The following is a 19,203-nucleotide window of genomic DNA, read 5'->3' as shown; positions in this document are numbered from 1 at the left end:
CTACTTCACTGTCATCAAGGGTTTGTAAGTACTACATGGTAAGCTTTCACTTTAATATAAGTGCTGAGTTACTTTCTCCTCAGCGCAAGGTTTTGACATTATTTGACCACTACATGCATAAAAAACTGTATTCATAATTGATTCCATTGGCATCTGGGGAATTTGCTTCTGACACTGATTATAACTTGCACTGAGAACTGGCTGTGTCCCCAACTATTTACCCAGGTGGAGAAAAGCTGCAGAATCTAGAAATCCAAATCAATTCTTATGATTTCATAGGTGTAACTGTCACCTTTTTGTCTGATTTCTCAATTTTGGTACCTCTGTTTTGACAGGACCATATTCTCTTCCTCGAAGATTTTTGAACTATAGCTACAAAGCACATCTGCTGGTTTTCTGTGACTGATCTTATCTTTGATGATTTTGTCAATGGCCAAAGTATCCCACCTTGATTGACATTAATTTCCTCAAGCGAAGCTTTGGTAGGTTTGAACCATCAAACTATTGCTGCCCTTGGTCACTGTTCTGGGCCAAATAAGACTGTTCACAACCTGTTGCACCTTGTGTAGAGTTTTGAATCCACATCATCTTCATTACACAGACTACCTATTTCACACTGACTCCTACTTCCCTCCCGTTTCATCTGCATTAAACCCTCATCATTTTTGTTTAGCACCTTCAGACTCTGTGGTCCCCCACCCACCACTATCCATCAGAATTAGAATTAGGTTTTATTGTCATGTGTACTCAAGTACAGGGATACAGGAGTACAGTGAAAAGTTTACAATGTCGCCATTCCCAGTACCAACTAAGTACAAAGATACCTAGGTACAACATCTTAGGAACAAAGTACAAAAATGAAGAGATAAGTTAAAAGTTAGACATTACAGTTCTTCTTAGTATAAAAAGTCGACAAAATAAAGAATTACAGTCCTTCTTTAGCCGTGGGCCTGCAGACCTTCCACGCTGGGCTTCCCCACAAAGGCTCGATCTTATCCGTACTGTGCTCGTTCTCCCTCCTCTGTGATGCTGTTTCACCACTAGAGTCCAGTCCTGCTCTCCAGACATCATGCTGCTAACCACCATCTGGGCTCACCAGCTGCCTTGCCACAGATTGCCAGAATCAAAGTAAACTTATTCCAAATCCTGCTGTGCAAAATCTATCCAACTTTGTCACAGTTCAGTGGGAAGTTGGGTATCATGGATGAGATGAGTTTTGATACAACAAGAGATAATATTTTTATCCAGGTGTATTTTGATATTCTGGGCACACAGAGCTTCAGTGAAATTAAGACAGATTTTATTTTCTCGCGTCACAGTTTTCATCAAGGCTGTGCGTAAAGACTTTTTGTACTAATTCTCCCTTTAAAGTCCCAGAAAATTCTTTGTAACTGACATTAGAAATCAAAACTGGAAACAATGCTAACCAAATAGTCCAAAATAGAATGCTCTTTTATGCCTCAATACCATACTCATCACATTAAAGTGCAAAATGCATTTCGTCTCAAACTAACAGCTACACATGTGATTTCTGAAGAAGGGTCCAGACCCGAAATGTCAGCTTTCCTGCTCCTCTGATGCTGCTTGGCCTGCTGTGTTCATCCAGCTCTACACCTTGTCATCTCAGCTACACATGTGAACTGTCTTTAAGGCGCGGGTGGCTCTGAGGTGGCAAACTTGGCAATGGACGCCCACAATGCTGTCAGGCCAGTGCATCAACCTCCTCTCAGAGTAAGGTCAGTGTCAATATGTGATCAGCCATCCTAGTACAACCTGAAGGGGTAAACTGTTAAAAGTAGCGATGGTTCCAGATTCCTCTGTATAACATCATACTGATAGTTAAGGTGGTTCTAGTTTGAGGCTTGTCTGCACTCTGATGTCATGCTGTGTAATTTTAACAGGTTAAACATCAGCAGTATGCCTGTGCAGTAAACAGTGGCCGATCGATAACATTCCCAACTTCTGAGCAGAATATTATAGGTTTGAGCATACTTCAGGTAATCATATGAGCTGACACATTTATGTCAATACTGGCTCAGTTGGTACACAGCACTAAGCAGTACAGGTCAGAAAAGTTAATGGTTTGATCCTTGCTCAGCGTGGATTTAGGACATCTTAAGCAGGATGGCAGTAGGTCAGCACAATTATCCCAGAATCCCTGAACGAGGGAAGGGGGAAATTAGTTTTGGGTTCTGTTCCTTATTGCTCTCTGCATCGGTCAGCATCCCCACACCTGAGCAATGTCCAGAGGTGACTTCTGCAAATTGTGCATACCTGTGTTCACCTTTCAGCCATCACAACCCATGATGAATTACATATGCAAAACATTACATCTCAGCTCTTCTCAGTACAGATGCTCACTAACATATTGTGAAAGTCTTATGTTTCTAATTTCCAACATTTACACAGTTTTCTTATGACACAGTATTTATTATGGGTGTTATACTTTAATATTTTGCAAGTTATATAGTAGAGTACATTCAAATCCATCATTGGTTCGTACAAGACATTTCTACCATACCTTTATATGAAGACTTGACATGTCACACAATAACATTAAACAAGTTTGATAATATCACAGGCACTGGGATATTAACTGAGAGTTTCAAAAATAGCAGTCACATTGAAAGGATACTCATTGAAGTCCTTCATCTATGTTATGACTATATCTGAAATATATATATAAATACGCCGGTGTTTAAAAATTTGGAATAGATGGAACTAAATGAACAGAAAAACTTTGAGAAATGAACTAATTTTGATCTTATGCAGATTTTTTGCATCAATTTATGCATTTTAAACTCAAATCCTCTTAACATACAAAGCAAAGAAAAATGCTATGCATGAAGGATTATACACCACTGATTGATGCTAGATTAATCCCTCATACAGGCCATCATCAGTTTTGACAGAAGCCATGAGTGAAGTGGACAAAAACAGTTCTTGTAGATAAAGCGTGTATTTTGTGTTTAAAGTCAAGGCATTGCTACAAACAGCTTATTCTCAAAATGCAATGAGAATTTTGCTGTATTAAAGAAAAGGCATCTTTTTCAAAATAACCTGAATTTAAATTCAACAGAAAAGAATAGTGGTATTTCTAATGACAACCTTGTTTGGAATCACTGCATAAAGAAAATAGTTAAAACAAAGATAGACAGGTTGGGAAGGGGACAGAAGGGCTATGCAAAAACATATAGGCGGATTAAACGAGTAGGTAAAATCTTGACAGATGACGTTGTATAATTTGGGAAAATATGAACTTGTTCATTCAGGCAGGAAGAATAGAAAAGCAGCATATTATTTAAATGGAGAAGGATTGCTGAACTCTTATGCACAGAGGGATCTGGGTGCCCGGTACAGGAATCAGAAAAAGTTGGTGTGCAAGGGCAGCATGTGATCAGGAAGGCAAATGGAATGTTGTCATCATTACAAGAAGAATGGAACATACAAGTAGGGACATTTTGTTACAGTTGTATAGGACATTGGTGAAACCACAGCTGGAGCACCTTGTATAAATAAGAACCTGAGAGGACTTAACAGGATAGATGCTGTAAGGATGTTTCCCTTTATGGGAGAGATTAGAACTAGTAGACACAGTTTTCTCTTTGATGGTAGTTTGGCTATGGAATTTTCTTCCCCAGACAGTGGTGGAGACTGGATCACATTGAATATTTTTAAGACTGAGTTAGACAGATTCTAGATTAACAAGGGAGTCAAAGCAGGAAAGTTGAGTTGAGGTCACGATCAGATCTGCCATGGTCTTATTGAATGGTGCAGCAGGCATGAGGGGCTGAATGGCCAACTCCTGCTCCTAATTTGTATGTACAAAATGTTATTATTATGGACAAATAAGATAAATGGATAATGAAAGGGTATAAATTCCTTGACATTTGAAGTCACAACGTAATAAATTCTGTCCATTATGAACTTTGCTCCTATTATAAACAATGAGCTACAAGAACATTTACAATTTTCTGGTTATGTGAATCCAAATCTTATGGTTCTTTTTTGTGGCTATAGAGAGAATTTACTGAATGAAGTGTAAGTAATTCAACTGTAGCAGCATAATGAAATAACTTTTACCTTATACAAGAATATATTAAAAAATTCATCATCTAAAGAAGTGTATCAAATAGGCCTACCTGTTATCAATATGACTGTAGAACAGAAGCAATGGAAGGTTAAGAGTAAAAGATTTATTCACTTTTTTTGAACTGTTGCAACATTTTCTGCATTACCTGGGTTTTATGATAATATTTAGACAAACATAATGGTAATTAAGTGGTATTACACTTTGTCTACCATGCAATTTAGAAACCAAAATTGCATTTCACACTAGACCAAAGTGTATCACTTTCAGAGTGCTGTTGTTTTCAAGTTCCTGCAAAGGAAGAACACATTTTAAATAATTGTAAAAATGGCAAAATAACTGATTAATATTAATGTGCAACTAAATTACATAAATTGCTACCTTAATAAATGTTAATATGAGAAGTTTCCAAATAATCCACACTGTTCATTTGCACCAAATCTAATAAAAATGGTCATGTTGCTTCAAATATTTGAAGGGATCAGTCTTATCCAGTGTCTGTGTGATTGCTGTGTACACTTAGAAGAACAGAGTAACAGAATTATATTTAGCACTGAGATGGTGCATATGAAGCTGAATACATTTGAAGAACTCCATTCGCAGCATGGTCAATTGCCAATATTAGGAGTGGCTCCTACTTGCATTAGAATAATTTCTAAAACATGGTTTCACATGAGCCTGAAATTTCACTGCAGTCAGTGGGATCTCAGACTAGTGTAAAATGACATGGGTGGGGGTTTCCAATATTGGATTTGTTATGCTTGGGATTCGGATCAGTAATGAATCAAGAGACACTGCCACTATTGTTCCAACGCGCACCCAAAAGAGCTTCACATTGAAGTGAAAGTGACATAATTATTGCATTCTATAAATGTACCATGCTCATTTTGGGTCTGAAAGAGATTTTAAACACTATTTTTTGATACAATCCATCAGTTCAACTATGTCAATGCAGGTTCTTCTGCATCTTGCCATTCTTCCAAAATAGATTTCAAATGTAAATGGAACAGAGACAGATGGAAATTAACTTCAGACATAATTTTTCCAAACAAATATGTTTTAGGAATCATATATCTGACAATAATCTGCAAAAAAAGCAAACACATTTAACTCAGGAAACAAAACATTCAATTAACTCTATTAGTTCTGATCTAAACAAATGAAACAAATGATTACTTTCCGGTTTTATGGGAGAAAGAGTAGACTATTGAGCCTATTCAGTGTGTAGATGTGTGCACAAATTAGGGAAAGTAAGATTAGGGTGGCATGGTGGTTCAGTGGTTAGTATTGCTGCTTTACAGTGGCAGGGACCCGGGTTTGATTCCACCCTCAGGTGACTGTCTGCATGGAGTTTGCACATTCTCCCCATGTGCATGGGTTTACTCCAGGAACTCTGGTTTCCTCCCACAGTCCAAAGATTTGCAGGTTAGGTCGATTGGCCATGCTAACTTGCCCTGCAGTGTCCAGGGATGTGCAGGCTAGGTGGATTAACCATGTGGAATGCAGGGTTATGGGGAAGGGGAGGGCATTGAGTCTGGGTGGAATGCTATTCGGAGGGTCGGTGTTGGCATGACGGCCAAATGGCCGGTTTCCACTGTAGGGAATCTATAATTTAGTGTGATCTCATATTTAAGCAAAAAGTGGATAGACTGCATAATGCAAATTTTTAAGCTATTTAAATATGTTTTATACTGGGACTTGTATATAATTACTATCTATTCCAGAGAAACCTGAAAGCATTGCTGAAATGTAGGGGATACAGATAAATGTTTGCCCTAAATATAACTGTTGCCCATGACCAACATTGAAACAATATAATTACAGCCAGTTACAAAACTCAAAAGATTTCTACCTGGAACTCGAGCTAGTTTTCTCTTACTTGAGTGCTGATGGTCCTGAAATTTACTTTCAGCTGCCAGGTTTTTATTTTAAATATTTTCTTGTATATACACAAAACTTAAAAAAAATCTTACCTGTGGCTCTCCTTCTCCATCAAAATAATTCCCTTAAAAATACACAAGGTATTATAATTGTCTTAAAATGGCATTATATTAGCATTGTATTCCATTCATAAATTAACGGTTATTATATTTAAAAACAAATGCAGTAGTTTTAATTAAATGAAAATACCAATATTTAAAAGAAATGCTTTAATTGCAAAGATTGAAAGCTTAGGGGTTATTCTAAAATATCACAATTCACTGGATTGTAAAATGCTTGTTACTTGGCATTAAAATGAAACTATACAAGAATTAAAGGCCTATAGTACATTTAAAATGTTTTAAATTCTAACTTGATAAATATATTACCATCACCCTCTGAACATTTCTACACATTTTTTCTAAATTCTCACTTTTTATTCATTCAAAAACCTAATCGCAAAGCTTTCAGGTGTGAGGGCATGTTTGTTTATAAATTTTTTGTTGTACATTTTTATATCAGTCAAAGTCTCTTACCTGCCTGGGTCCAAGCCAAAGGGTCAGCGGTCAGGGCTGCAGCATAGGCATTGAACCCAAGTTCACTTCCCATGTCACTGGTCATGTTATGGCATGAAGACCTGAATAGGGCAGAATCAGAAAACAGCACTGAAGTCAGTCTTGTTTATTTACATCAACTAAAGTATAAAGCTGTCTGAATAATTCACCATTTCAAAACTGCACTCCTTTTCATCTGAAGGCTTTCTGTTTACATCTTAAGCACTGGTTTGAAAAGTCCGTTACCCTTTTGATTATTGAATAGGTGCCAGTTACTCTACACTTTAGCCTTGGGTTTCATCTTTCAAGTAGCTAAGAGCTTTGTCAAACGGAATGGTTTGAGGTTTTATCTATTACAATCTAACAAATGAATGGAATGTGTATTAAAAAAGTTTAATAAAGCATCAGACAGACACTGGAATGCAAATAGTGAAGGACAATATCTTCACTCCATCTGAGATAATTTATGCTTCTGTATCATGGACTTCACAGTGTTGGATAGTGTGCCTTTCTAAACCAACACTGTACAGATGAAGAAAACTCAAAAGGTAGTATGGTATCACAAAATTGCACAGCTTTGTGTCCACATGATTGAATGATTTATAAATTGAAAATACCAAAATATAAACTGTGAACATTTTAAGTTGACATGGAGGTCTGTAAATTCATGAAATATTTACATTGATTATAAAAATAGATTGTGAAATTAGAAAACACAAGAAAGCATTAATTATCCTGTTGTTAATATTCAATTTTCTTTTGATCAAAACATTGTCAAAGGTTTAAAATCCCTGGCATGGGTTGATTATTTGCTGAAATCAATGTGTTAAAGCTCAAACAGGAAAAGTGCTGATTATTAAATGCTCCTGTTTATTTAGCATGCGCACTTTTACAACTCTAATTGGATGATATAATACAGCTTAGAAATGGAAAATAAACATGATCATGAATATGGTCCAGAAATTGGAGCATTCCAGGAGTTAATCTCCATACCTAAATGAATGGATCTTATGTGACTCCCTGAAGAGGGCTGGAAACATGAACAGCGTTTGGAATTTGGGAGGGTGGAGGTTGTTCCTTCAAGGACTGCCTCAGGCCATACGTAGACCTGATTTTCCTGAAAAAGGCAACCCTATACTGCAGAGATAGTAGGAACTGCAGATGCTGGAGAATCCGAGACAACAAGGTGCAGGGCTGGATGAACACAGCAGGCCAAGCAGCATCATAGGAGCAGAGAGGCAGAAGGCCTCAAACAGGCGCTGGACTCATTAACTGTGCATATTCAGTTGAAGGTGTGGACCCTGGTTGCCTTTTCTTGTGCTTACTCCAATATAAAGGGGCAGTGAGCTTCCCACCTGCAATCTAAGGCTTTTTAAGGCCATGAAACACATGCTGCCTAGTGGAACTTTTAGGCATAACTGCCTGATAATCATGCCCAGACGAATTTCAGAAATTTTCCCAACTTTTTCTTGCGTTGGATCATTAATGGAATGAAGCATATCTAGCATTGTATTTAGCAATATAAGTAGTCTTGTAATGGATATGTAGAGAAACTTCATATTTTTAAAACAACAGTATAAACAGAAATCCCACACACAGCTCAGCAGCTTCTAAATCTAGGTCTTCCTGACTGAAAAATTCTACATTTTCCTGCCTATAATCTTAACCTTGCTGTCACTTTTTACTCTGAGTAGTACATGTTAATGCCTTTTCACATTTATGACTGTAACAAACGACTGGGTTTGACTGATACCAAACTTTGTTTTAACAGCTGACTGCTGACAAATGACTAAGATCTAGTAGCAATAAAGCTGTGTTTTGTTGTTATCTTCAAGTCTTTCTGTAAATTGAAACTTAGGAACTGCTGCTGTGATTTCTCTCTTGATTGTGAAATGATTGTGCTCTTCATCAGCTTTCCCTCAGCCAAATAAATTTTCAAAAAAGTTGCTGCTCCATCACCATAAGCTTTATTGGCTGGGCATGAGAGACAATGAAACTTCATCTGAAACCAGATTAGGCTGGGACAAAAAAAGGAGGGATTGTTTTCTTCATAGCCCCATTATCTTTCCTGTAGCATCTTGATCAGCTTTCTAAGGCACTATTACTAATACTGCCCAGGGTTGTAAACTGCTTTTTTTTGGCAGTCAAATTGCTCTAACCCTCTTACTTTATGTTTTAAACCAGTTTAAGCTTATCCATCCTCTCTGTCAATGGGTCCTTTCAAATCGACTGAATTTGGTAGGAAGGGGATAGACATGTCTGCATTTGCCAGAGTTTTGATACTTATACAGCCATCCTTCTGAAAGCTTCACTTTTTGTAAAACAATTTAAATCAATGAATAAACTGCAATTTTGGAAGATATGATACTTTCAGGACATTATACATCAGAAAAAGCTGTCATTACACAAAAGTTCTAAATGCATCAGATTCATTTTGTTGATAAGTGATTTTGTTCAGTCACAGTAAATAAATCAGCAGCTTTAAGACCGTGGATTGGAACGTGTTCAGTTCCCAGCTAGCTACAAAGTGCCTCCAAAGGGAAGCATCTTCATCTCATGCCCTGGGATGTGGCTGGTTTGATCTGAAAAGAGATGTGTTTTGTTTGAACTGTGCTTTTCCTGTTGACTGAAAACTATCATATGGACAAATTGCCATTGTGGATTGCAGAATCACTGGATTGTTACAGTCCAGAAAGAGGCTATTTGGCCCATTGTGTCTGCACCAGCAAAATTAGCAATTCACCAAGTCCATTCCCCCATCTTCTGCCCATAATTCAGCACATTTTTCCTTATTAGGTAACAGTCTAATTTCTTTTTGAATGCTTCAACTGAATTTGCCTCCACCCTCTCAAGCAGCGATTTCAAAGCTTAACCACCTGTTGCATGAAAAGATTTATTATGTCAGTTTAAAGAAGAAACTTTTCTTGGTATGTGGGCATTTTTGGTTAGGGCAGCGATTATTGATCATATCTAATTGCCTCTGAGAAGTTGGTGATGCAGAAAAAAAACATTGTACATTTGGATTTTCAAAAAGTCTTTGATACTGTAGGCTTATGATCAAGATGAGAAAATGTAGCATCGGGGAACCGGTAACCGAAAGGATCGTAAGGTAGAAAATGGAATAGGGATTACAGGTAATTACTCAGACTGGAAATGATGGGAAGTGGTACTCCACAGGGATTGGTGCTGAGACCATTGTTCATGATTTACATCAATGATTTTGATTCTGGAATCAGAAGTGTAACTTCAAAATTTGTGAATGACACAATTGAATTGTGTAGTTAATACAAAGGAGGTATGTGACAAAATAAAGGAACACAATCTTGATAAATGTGAGGTTCACACTTTTGCAGAAAGAATAAGGAAGGCTTATATGCCTTTATATGAGTAAATGGAGTAGAGAAAAAGAGAGAGATTTAATAATGTAGATACACAAATCAATAAGCAATGTAACATAGATTAATAAAGCCATAAAAAGAACACACAAAGCATTTACAGAGGGACAGAGAAGCAATACTATATTAAATTTGCAGTCTAGATGTGGGTTACTGGACCAGCCTGTCTTTGTATATAAACTGGACATGAAAGCACTGGAAAAATGCAAAAAAATTAATAGAATGATACTAGAACTGAATGGTCATAACTGTCAGGATAAAATTGACATGATAGGGCTCTTTTCTCTAGCAAAGAGAAGACTTAGGGAATAAATACAGATAAAGTACTGTGGATGTTAGAGATCTGAAACAAAAACAAAGTGTTGGAGAAGCTCAGTAGGGCAGTATCTATGGAGAGTGAAACAGAGTTGATATTTACAGTCCAATATGATTCTCTGGTTCCGAAGAAGAGTGGACAAGACTAGAACGAGGGGCCCTAAATATAAGATTGTCACTAATAAATCTGATGGGGTATTCAGAAAAAAACATCTTTATGCAGACAGTACATACAGTATCGAACTCACTAAACGGAGTGCGTAATTCAGTTGAACAGCTAAGAAACAATCAAGGGCAAGCTAGATAAATACACAAGGGGGAAAGGAATAGAAGGAACTGCTTAAAGGATTCAGTCAGGAGGACTAAACACCACTATTGGCCTGTTTAGCTGAAGGGCTTATTTCAGTAGTCTAAATACTTTATTATACTTTGTAAATGAACAGATTAACTGTATAGATGATGTTAATCTTCAGCATTCATCCAATAGTAAATCTTACAGGTGCAGTACTCTCTCACTACTGCGGTGAAATGTCAGCCGAGGGTTTTCTGCTCAGGTTTCTAGAGTAGGACTTGAACCTACACCTGTCTGGCTCAGGCGTAGTGAACCAAGGCTAACACAGAACTATTAAATAGATTTTTAACTCTGCCTGGGTGTAAACCCATTATTGCAAAGTTACCAGCCATTGTGGCAACAGCTTAATTCTAATTGATGGCATTTTGGGTCAACCCACAGCAGGTAGACTGCAGCGGTTCAAGAAGGCAGCTCACCACCACCTTTTCAAGGGCAAGCAGGGACGGGCAATAAATACTGGCCCAGCCAGCAACACCCACATCCACAAATGAGTAAAAAAATAAATTTCAATTAAAATTGGGCTACTTTGACAACATGACCAATATGCAGTGCTGGTTTCAGACCCAGGTGAATTTGCTTTCCTTTAGATGCTGTCAGACAAAGCATGTAGCTAGCATTTTGCACTTTCAATCTGGATTTGTGGCATTGTTCTTATGGAAATGCCTAAAATAAGCCATTACCTGTCTGGAATTGATACTATGATGTCCAAGCCAGGCTTTAATTAACCTCTATTTCTGAACAAGTGAGTGATCCTTGTAAAAAAATGCAATCATTTACATTTTAGGCAGTGGCAAAAAAAACTCAGATGTTTTTGAATACTAGCCTCAGGAAGATCTTGATTGACAGGTATAGAAAGGAAACACCATCATTGGCACAGCAGTTAAACTACATACTCTTCATTCTGAATTGAAATGTGTCCAGTTCATCGGAGACTTATCATTCACAGCATTAATATTAAACCATCCTGCAAAGCAGCTTTTGATTCTGAATGTATTTTAACTGTTCATTGGCTATCAGTCACTTTAAGAATATGTAGAATCCTGAATTGTTTGACTGAGCATTTTTGTGTCATAAAGGATTCTTTACGAACTGATTATATTGGGTTTAAACAGGTCAACTCTACATGCTGAGAAGACTTTTGAACTTTTTCTATTCAAATTGTAACTTAATTGTACAGGTCTTAGGTATTGCTGAAATAGGGACAATTGTCGAAGATTTTCATCCTGCACTCATCAGGATAGCAACACAAGTATACCTTCCCTCAAAAGGAACAAAGTTTGTATTCAGAATGGGAAGAGGGCACTTATTGGTGGGCAAGTGAATCCTTAACACAATTAGAATTGGTTAGCAAGTGTTTGCCAAGCAAGGAATCACCTCTAATGTTGGTCACTATGTTCTGAATTTTACCAGCATGGGCTGATTGATCGCAGAATTACGTCACTTGTGTTGCGACTGCAAAGTAGCAAAGCGAAATGACTAGCTTTGCCTGTTGTTCACATTTTTGAGACACTTTACCCTTCAAAAATGATTGGAGGTAAACCGAACACATTTCAGAACCCTGAAATTGCTGGCAGCCTTGGCCCATTCATGGGTTTGCATGATATACAGTGGGCAGTGATCTGATCAGGGTAGCCATTATCCTGCAGGACGTCTATGATACATCCTATTTCAGCATCAAGCTTGTATGGTGAGCAAATAGCTCCAACCCTATTTACAAGATAGACGATAAGGCCAATATTATAGCCCATGGAACTATAGGAAGCCAGTGCATCAACTGACAGTGATACACAGGGATGGAAGGCCCAACAAGTGGAGCAGTGTGTGTCAGGAGATTACTTCGGGCTAAAATAGCCAATAACTTTCACTTTAAATTGAGACAAAGAGCATGGATGCATTCACATGGAAACTAGATAAATGCTAGAGGAGACACTAGACTGAAGAAGGGTCCAGACCTGAAACGTCAGCTTTCCTGCTCCTCTGATGCTACCTGGGCTGCTGTGTTCATCCAGCTGTACAGCTTGTTATCTCAAACACTACAGAGAGAATAGCTTAGAAGAATACATTGGCAGACCAATGTCAGGAAAAATACAGACTACTGAACATTTCTTCGTACATAGTTTTGTTTTCTTTTCACAAAAGTTTCTGATTAAATGAATCAAACAATCCTTTGGAAGATGCCACAGCAATATGGACGCCTAAGTTTACAAATATCATCTGTTCCTACAAGATAATACGTAAATAACAATACTGTACAATGGCTCCATCACAGATCGCTTCCCAGTTAAAACTGGCATCATAGGAACAGGACTAGGCCATTCAGCCCCTTGAGCCTGTTCTATGTGTCATTTGTGTATCAAATAGCTTGTGTCAATACACCAACATTGTTCTCTATCTTCTTTATAGCAATGATGCAACTCCCTACTGACAGGTTCTCCTCAGGTGTGGTAATAACTTATTGCAATGAAAGAAATTTTTTCCACCTCAACTGGTTGAAGGACCAGGTCACCAACCACTTCTGCAATAGGTTGAGGATGATGCATCTGTTGGTGCTCACTTTAAGAAAGAACTATAACAAAATTCCTATATTTGCTGAAATCTATGAGAGCACGAGACTTAGCCTGAACGCTGGAAAATGAAAGCCCTGAACCAACTCACACCACAATGCCTTCAATTGGGATTCATGAAGTAGTGTTGGAAAATGTTCCTCACTTCCCATATCTTCGAAACTGCCAATCACTAAAAACTGATATGAATGTAGAGATACACCACTAAATCCAAGGTACTAACTGAGCCTAAGGTGAATCATGTACTTGAAGAAGTTTGAGAATCAGACCAGACACTAACCCCAAAGGTTTCAGGCAGTGGTCCTCCCAGACTCCTCCATGGTGCTGAAGCTTAGATATTTTATAGATTCCATTTCCAAGTCCTAGAACAACATCATCAGTGTTGCTTCAGAAGGACCTTTCAAATCAAGTGGGAGGACAAAAGAGCAAAGATGAGCATTCTACAAGACACAGACATGCTAAGTAAAGAGGATATGATAATCACTCTTTAGCGGAGATGGAGCAGAATACCAGTTACAAGAATGCCCTCCTCTCAGAGCTGGGTCAGGGAGCCAGTTCACATGGGGACCAAAGGGTCATTTCAAAACTGATCACAAAATTTCCATGAAGGTCCACTCTCTTAATTTACGTGGGAGGCAGATGCCCAATCACAACCAAAATGGCAAATTATCATCAAAAGGACTGTCAAGACTTTCCAACCAACAAGAGCAGACTAACATAGAAACATAGAAGATAGGAGCAGGAGGTGGCCATTGGGCCCTTCAAGCCTGCTCCGCCATTCTTCACGATCATAGCTGATTGAGTTGGACAATAGCCTAATCCTGCTTTCTCCCCATAACCTTTGATCCAATTGGCCCCAAATGCTCTATCTAGTCGCCTCTTGAATACATTCAATGTTTTGGCATCAACTACTTCCTGTTGTAATGAATTCCACAGGCTCACCACTCTTCTGGTGAAGAAATGTCTCCTCATCTCCATCCTAAATCGTCTACCCCGAATCCTCATACTGTGACCCCTGGTTCTGGACACACCCATCATCGGGAACATCCTCCCTGTATCTACCCTGTCCAATCCTGTTTCAATTTTATAAGTCTCGATGAGATCCCCCTTCATTCATCTGAATTCTGGCGAAAACAATCCAAACCTAGTCAGTCAATCTCTCCTCATATGTCAGACCTGCCATCCCTGGAATCAGCCTGGTAAACCTTCACTGCACTCCCTTGAGAGCAAGAGCATCCTTCCTCAGAAAAGGAGACCAAAACTCTACACAATATTCTAGGTGTGGTCTCACCAAGGCCCTGTACAACTGCAACAACACATCCCTGCTCCTGTACTCGAAACCTCTCGCAATGAAGGCCAACGTACCATTTGCCTTCTTTACCGCTTGCTGCACCTGCATGCTTACCTTCAGCGACTGGTGCGCAAGGACACCCCTCTCCCAGCCAATTTACAGCCAGAGAGAACGGTGAGAGATGGGGAAAGAAGGAAACTACTCGAGTCAACAGATTCCCCACCATCTCTAACAGCTGGTAACGTCTAATGTCCTCACTGTGGGGTAGCCTGTAAGACTCTCAGAGGGATTATAGGCAATCTACAAACCTACAGTCAAAACTGATATCTCATTTCTACCCAGCCATCTGCAAGAACGAATCATCCATGACATGGATAGCTAACAGAGATAGAAATATTCTGTGCACTCCACAAATAAATCACCAACATACCCTGGACAAGCTGCAGCTTTAGTTTCTTTTATTTTTCTAAAAATTGGAAAAGTGGATGGGTGGACTGGCATTACTTGCTATACTGTAGTCATGTTTCTTACCTGTCAGTAGGATTGTTCTGTGCACCAAACTGCAATGAATTGTTGCTACTGCAGCTGCCTGATCCTGAAGAAAGATTCCTGTTCTTAACTGAGGCAGAAGGCAGTTCTGCCCTCTCTCCTATCAAAGGGTCTCCTCCATGTAAGCAGTCCAGAGTTTCTGTAAATAACAGAAAAAAATAAAGTTTAGGGTTAAAGTTTAGCACAAATAGAAACTGAAAATATTCAGAAGATCAGATAGCATCTGTTGAGAATGAAACCAAAGTAATGTTTCAGATTTATAGAACAAAGAACAAAGAAAATTACAGCACAGGAACAGGCCCTTCGGCCCTCCAAGCCTGCGCCGATCCAGATCCTCTATCTAAACCTGTCGCCTATTTTCCAAGGATCTGTATCCCTCTGCTCCCTGCCCATTCATGTATCTGTCTGGATACATCTTAAATGATGCTATCGTGCCTGCCTCTACCACCTCCGCTGGCAACTCGTTCCAGGCACCCACCACCCTCTGCGTAAAGAACTTCCCACGCATATCTCCCCTAAACTTTTCCCCTCTCACCTTGAAATCGTGACCCCTAGTAATTGAGTCCCCCACTCTGGGAAAAAGCTTCTTGCTATCCACCATGTCTATACCTCTCATGATTTTGTAGACCTCAATCAGGTCCCCCCTCAACCTCTGTCTTTCTAATGTAAATAATCCTAATCTACTCAACCTCTCTTCATAGCTAGTGCCCTCCATACCAGGCAACATCCTGGTGAACCTCCTCTGCACCCTCTTCAAAGCATCCACATCTTTTTGGTAATGTGGCGACCAGAACTGTACGCAGTATTCCAAATGTGGTCAAACCAAAGTCCTATACAACTGTAACATGACCTGCTGACTCTTGTACTCAATACCTTGTCCGATGAATGAAAGTATGCCATATGCCTTCTTGACCACTCTATCGACCTGCATTGCCACCTTCAGGGTACAATGGACCTGAACATCCAGATCTCTCTGTGCATCAATTTTCCCCAGGGTTTTTCCATTTATCGTATGGTTTGATCTTGAATTGGATCTTCCAAAATGCATTACCTCGCATTTGCCTGGATTAAACTCTATCTGCCATTTCCCCGCCCAACTCTCCAATCTATCTATATTCTGCTGCATTCTCCGACAGTCCCCTTCACTATCTGCTATTCCACCAATCTTAGTGTCATCTACAAACTTGCTAATCAGACCATCTATACCTTCCTCCAGATCATTTATGTATATCACAAACAACAGTGGTCCCAACATGGATCCCTGTGGAACAACACTGGTCACAGTTCTCCATTTTGAGAAACTCCCTTCCACTACATCTCTCTGTATCCTGTTGCTCAGCCAGTTCTCTATCCATCTAGCTAGTACACCCTGGACCCCATGCGACTTCACTTTCTCCAACAGCCTACCATGGGGAACCTTATCAAATGCCTTACTGAAGTCCATGTATATGACATCTACAGCCCTTCCCTCATCTATCAACTTTGTCACTTCCTCAAAGAATTCTATCAATTTGGTAAGACATGACCTTCCCTGCACAAAACCATGTTGCCTATCACTAATAACCCATTTTCTTCCAAATGTAAATAGATCCTATCCCTCAGTATCTTCTCCAGCAGCTTCCCCACCAGTGACGTCAGGCTCACCGGTCTATAATTACCTGGATTATCCTTGCTACCCTTCTTAACCCTTATAGAAAACATTAGAAACATACCTGGCTTTAGTCAAGTAGAAAGTACAGAGAAAGGCAATGAAAAGGGGAGAAGAGGTAAGTGTGAGAAAAGGTTGAGGATAGGGTGGAAGGCAGGAGAAATTAAATTACAAAAGGGATGAGTGTATTTTAGTTTGAGAATAGTAATGAATAATGCTACAATCACTTGAACATTACTAAAGGGAAAATCATATTGTACTTAGTACAAATGCAAGGATGCAAAATTTCAAATGATCACAACAATTTATACTACAGGAGAAAAGTGTGTTGATTGGTTGGCAATCAGATATTGATCAGCCATGGCAACATCTTGGTCAATGTGAGTCGATTTAACAACAAATCAGCACCCTTTTCTCCTGTAGTATAAATTATTGTGGTCATTTGAAATTTGGCATTCTTGCATTTGTCCTGATGAGTACAAGATGAGAAGCTTTGGTAACACATTTTTCTTTCTAGCAATAAGACAATAGATTCACTCTTCACTTTGACATACCTGACAGTTTTAAGCATAAGTAAACAGATCAAACATTCCCTCACTGTATCTCTAATAAAAATAACATTTTTGTTACCTTGTGGTTTTTAAGAAGTATTTGAAAACAAAGAACAAATAGTACAGATTTAATTCAATATCAATAAATGAATAAGTCTTCGGTTTTGAAATTGAAACATTAAAGATATTTTCAGTCCTGTATACACTAAATGTTCCCCTTAACAAAATGGCTGTAAATATCTGTTCAGTAAATTCTTTTCATATTTAATCTGGTCTGCAGCACTGTATTAAATCATAGAATTCCTACAGCATGGAAGCAGGCCATTCAGCCCATCAAGTCCACACTGACTCTCCAAAGAGTATCCCACCCAGACCCACGCCTCTACCCAATCCCCATAACCTTGATTTTCTCATGGCTAATCCACCCATGCCTGGATATTGAGCAATTTAGCATGGCCAATCCACCTACCCTGCACATCTTTGGACTGTGGGAGGAAACTACAGCACCCAGAGGAAACCCACGCAGACACGGGAAGACGTGCAAACTCCACATAGACAGTTGCCCGACGGTGGAATCGAACCCAGATCCCTGGCCCTGTGATGCAGCAGAAGTAACCACTGAGCCATCGTGTACAATTTATATTATATTTAGAAATGGTTTAATTTTAGATTATTTGAGGTATATATATTTTGTGTTCACCACCCTTATTGTGTAGGAATAGCTGAGCCATACAAACTAGGAAATTCCCAGGTTCAAACTGATATAAACCAGTGGCCTCAAGTCAGGCTGTGGGAGAAGCTGCCATGGAAGTTAGCTTCAGGACCAGGGAAGAAAGGGAAAATTTGGCAAAGTTCCTCCCTTTGAATGACCCAATTGCCTTGCTGAATGTATTTATTTTCTAATCGATCTGGCAGAGGTTTTTCACACTTCTGTAGCAGGTAGGTCTTGAACTTGGGCTTCATGGCTAAGAGGTAGGGACACTACCACTGCACCACAAGAGTCCCTCCTTGCTAGGTGATTGAATTGTACACATCTGTGATGTCCGCATGTAGGAATATGCCGTTGACATTCAATGTCTAGGATCAACATATTAGGAACTGACATTTATGTGTGATACAATTGGGTAACTAATTCCCACAAAAACCAAACCCCTGCAACAAGTAAGTACTTTCAGGAAAAGTGAAGTGGGGAATACTCATAGGGGAAAGAATAAAACACCTTGTATGGTGCACACATATGACATATGGGCCACTCTGCAGTCCAGGTGTGAAGTAAATCAAGATTAACTAGATAAAAGTTACACGGACTCCATCTCCTTTATTCATTCAGGGGATGAGGGCATCACTGGCCAGGCAGCATTTATTGCCCATCTCTAATTGCCCAGAGGGCCGTTAAGAGTCAACCACATTGCTGTGAGCCTGGAGTCACATGTAGGCAAGACCGGGTAAAGATGGTAATTTCCTTCCCTAAAGGACATTAGTGAACCAGGTGGGTTTTTCTGACAATCGACCATGGATTCATGGTTATCATCAGATTCTTAATTCCAGATATTTTATTGAATTCAAATTTCACCATCTGCCATGGCAGGATTTGAATCCGGGTCTCCAGAACATTATCTGGGTCTCTGGATTAACAGTCCAGCGAAAATACCACTAGGCCATCACCTCCCCCATCTGAAATGTAGTCTCTATTTTGTAACAGGCTGTTTCAAATCAGGGTTGAGGAGAAGTGGGTGGATAATACAAAATTGTCCATGATCTAGGAATATGACTCAAAGTTATTGAAACATGGTAAAGTACTGGGAGCTTCAGTTTGTACCTGGTGTTGCTATACCTGACTCTCCTACAGTTTTGACAAGCATTTATAATAAACACGCTGCAAATTGAGTACTGTTAAAATGTTAATAATGTCATATCTGGCTACACATATAACATGCAAATTTATAAACACCACTATATCTAGATATAGGTTAC

The 19,203-nt window shown here is 39.1% G+C and overlaps 1 protein-coding gene across 3 annotated transcripts in view; it reads right to left on the bottom strand.

Moving 5' to 3' along the window:
- Positions 1 to 734: 734 nt before the first annotated feature.
- LOC109915232 (WD repeat-containing and planar cell polarity effector protein fritz homolog) overlaps positions 735 to 19,203 on the bottom strand; it is a 54,695-nt gene continuing 36,226 nt past the window's right edge. For 2 of the 3 annotated variants that reach the window (XM_048601505.1, XM_048601503.1), the window contains 5 exons: positions 15,013 to 15,169; positions 6,547 to 6,647; positions 6,064 to 6,095; positions 4,472 to 4,608; positions 4,362 to 4,381 (listed from right to left, as the gene is read on the bottom strand). In XM_048601505.1, the coding sequence (XP_048457462.1) occupies positions 4,555 to 4,608; positions 6,064 to 6,095; positions 6,547 to 6,647; positions 15,013 to 15,169 (344 nt within the window). In that variant the 3' untranslated portion in view covers positions 4,362 to 4,381; positions 4,472 to 4,554. Of the gene's footprint in view, positions 4,382 to 4,471; positions 4,609 to 6,063; positions 6,096 to 6,546; positions 6,648 to 15,012; positions 15,170 to 19,203 lie in introns of all 3 variants that reach the window. The other variant, XM_048601504.1, reaches the window with a different exon arrangement.

Source organism: Rhincodon typus, chromosome 9, assembly GCF_021869965.1.
Source record: "Rhincodon typus isolate 14 chromosome 9, sRhiTyp1.1, whole genome shotgun sequence".
NCBI lineage: Eukaryota > Metazoa > Chordata > Chondrichthyes > Orectolobiformes > Rhincodontidae > Rhincodon > Rhincodon typus.
Note: the sequence above shows the minus strand (reverse complement) of the source record. Positions and strands in the feature narration are given on the sequence as shown.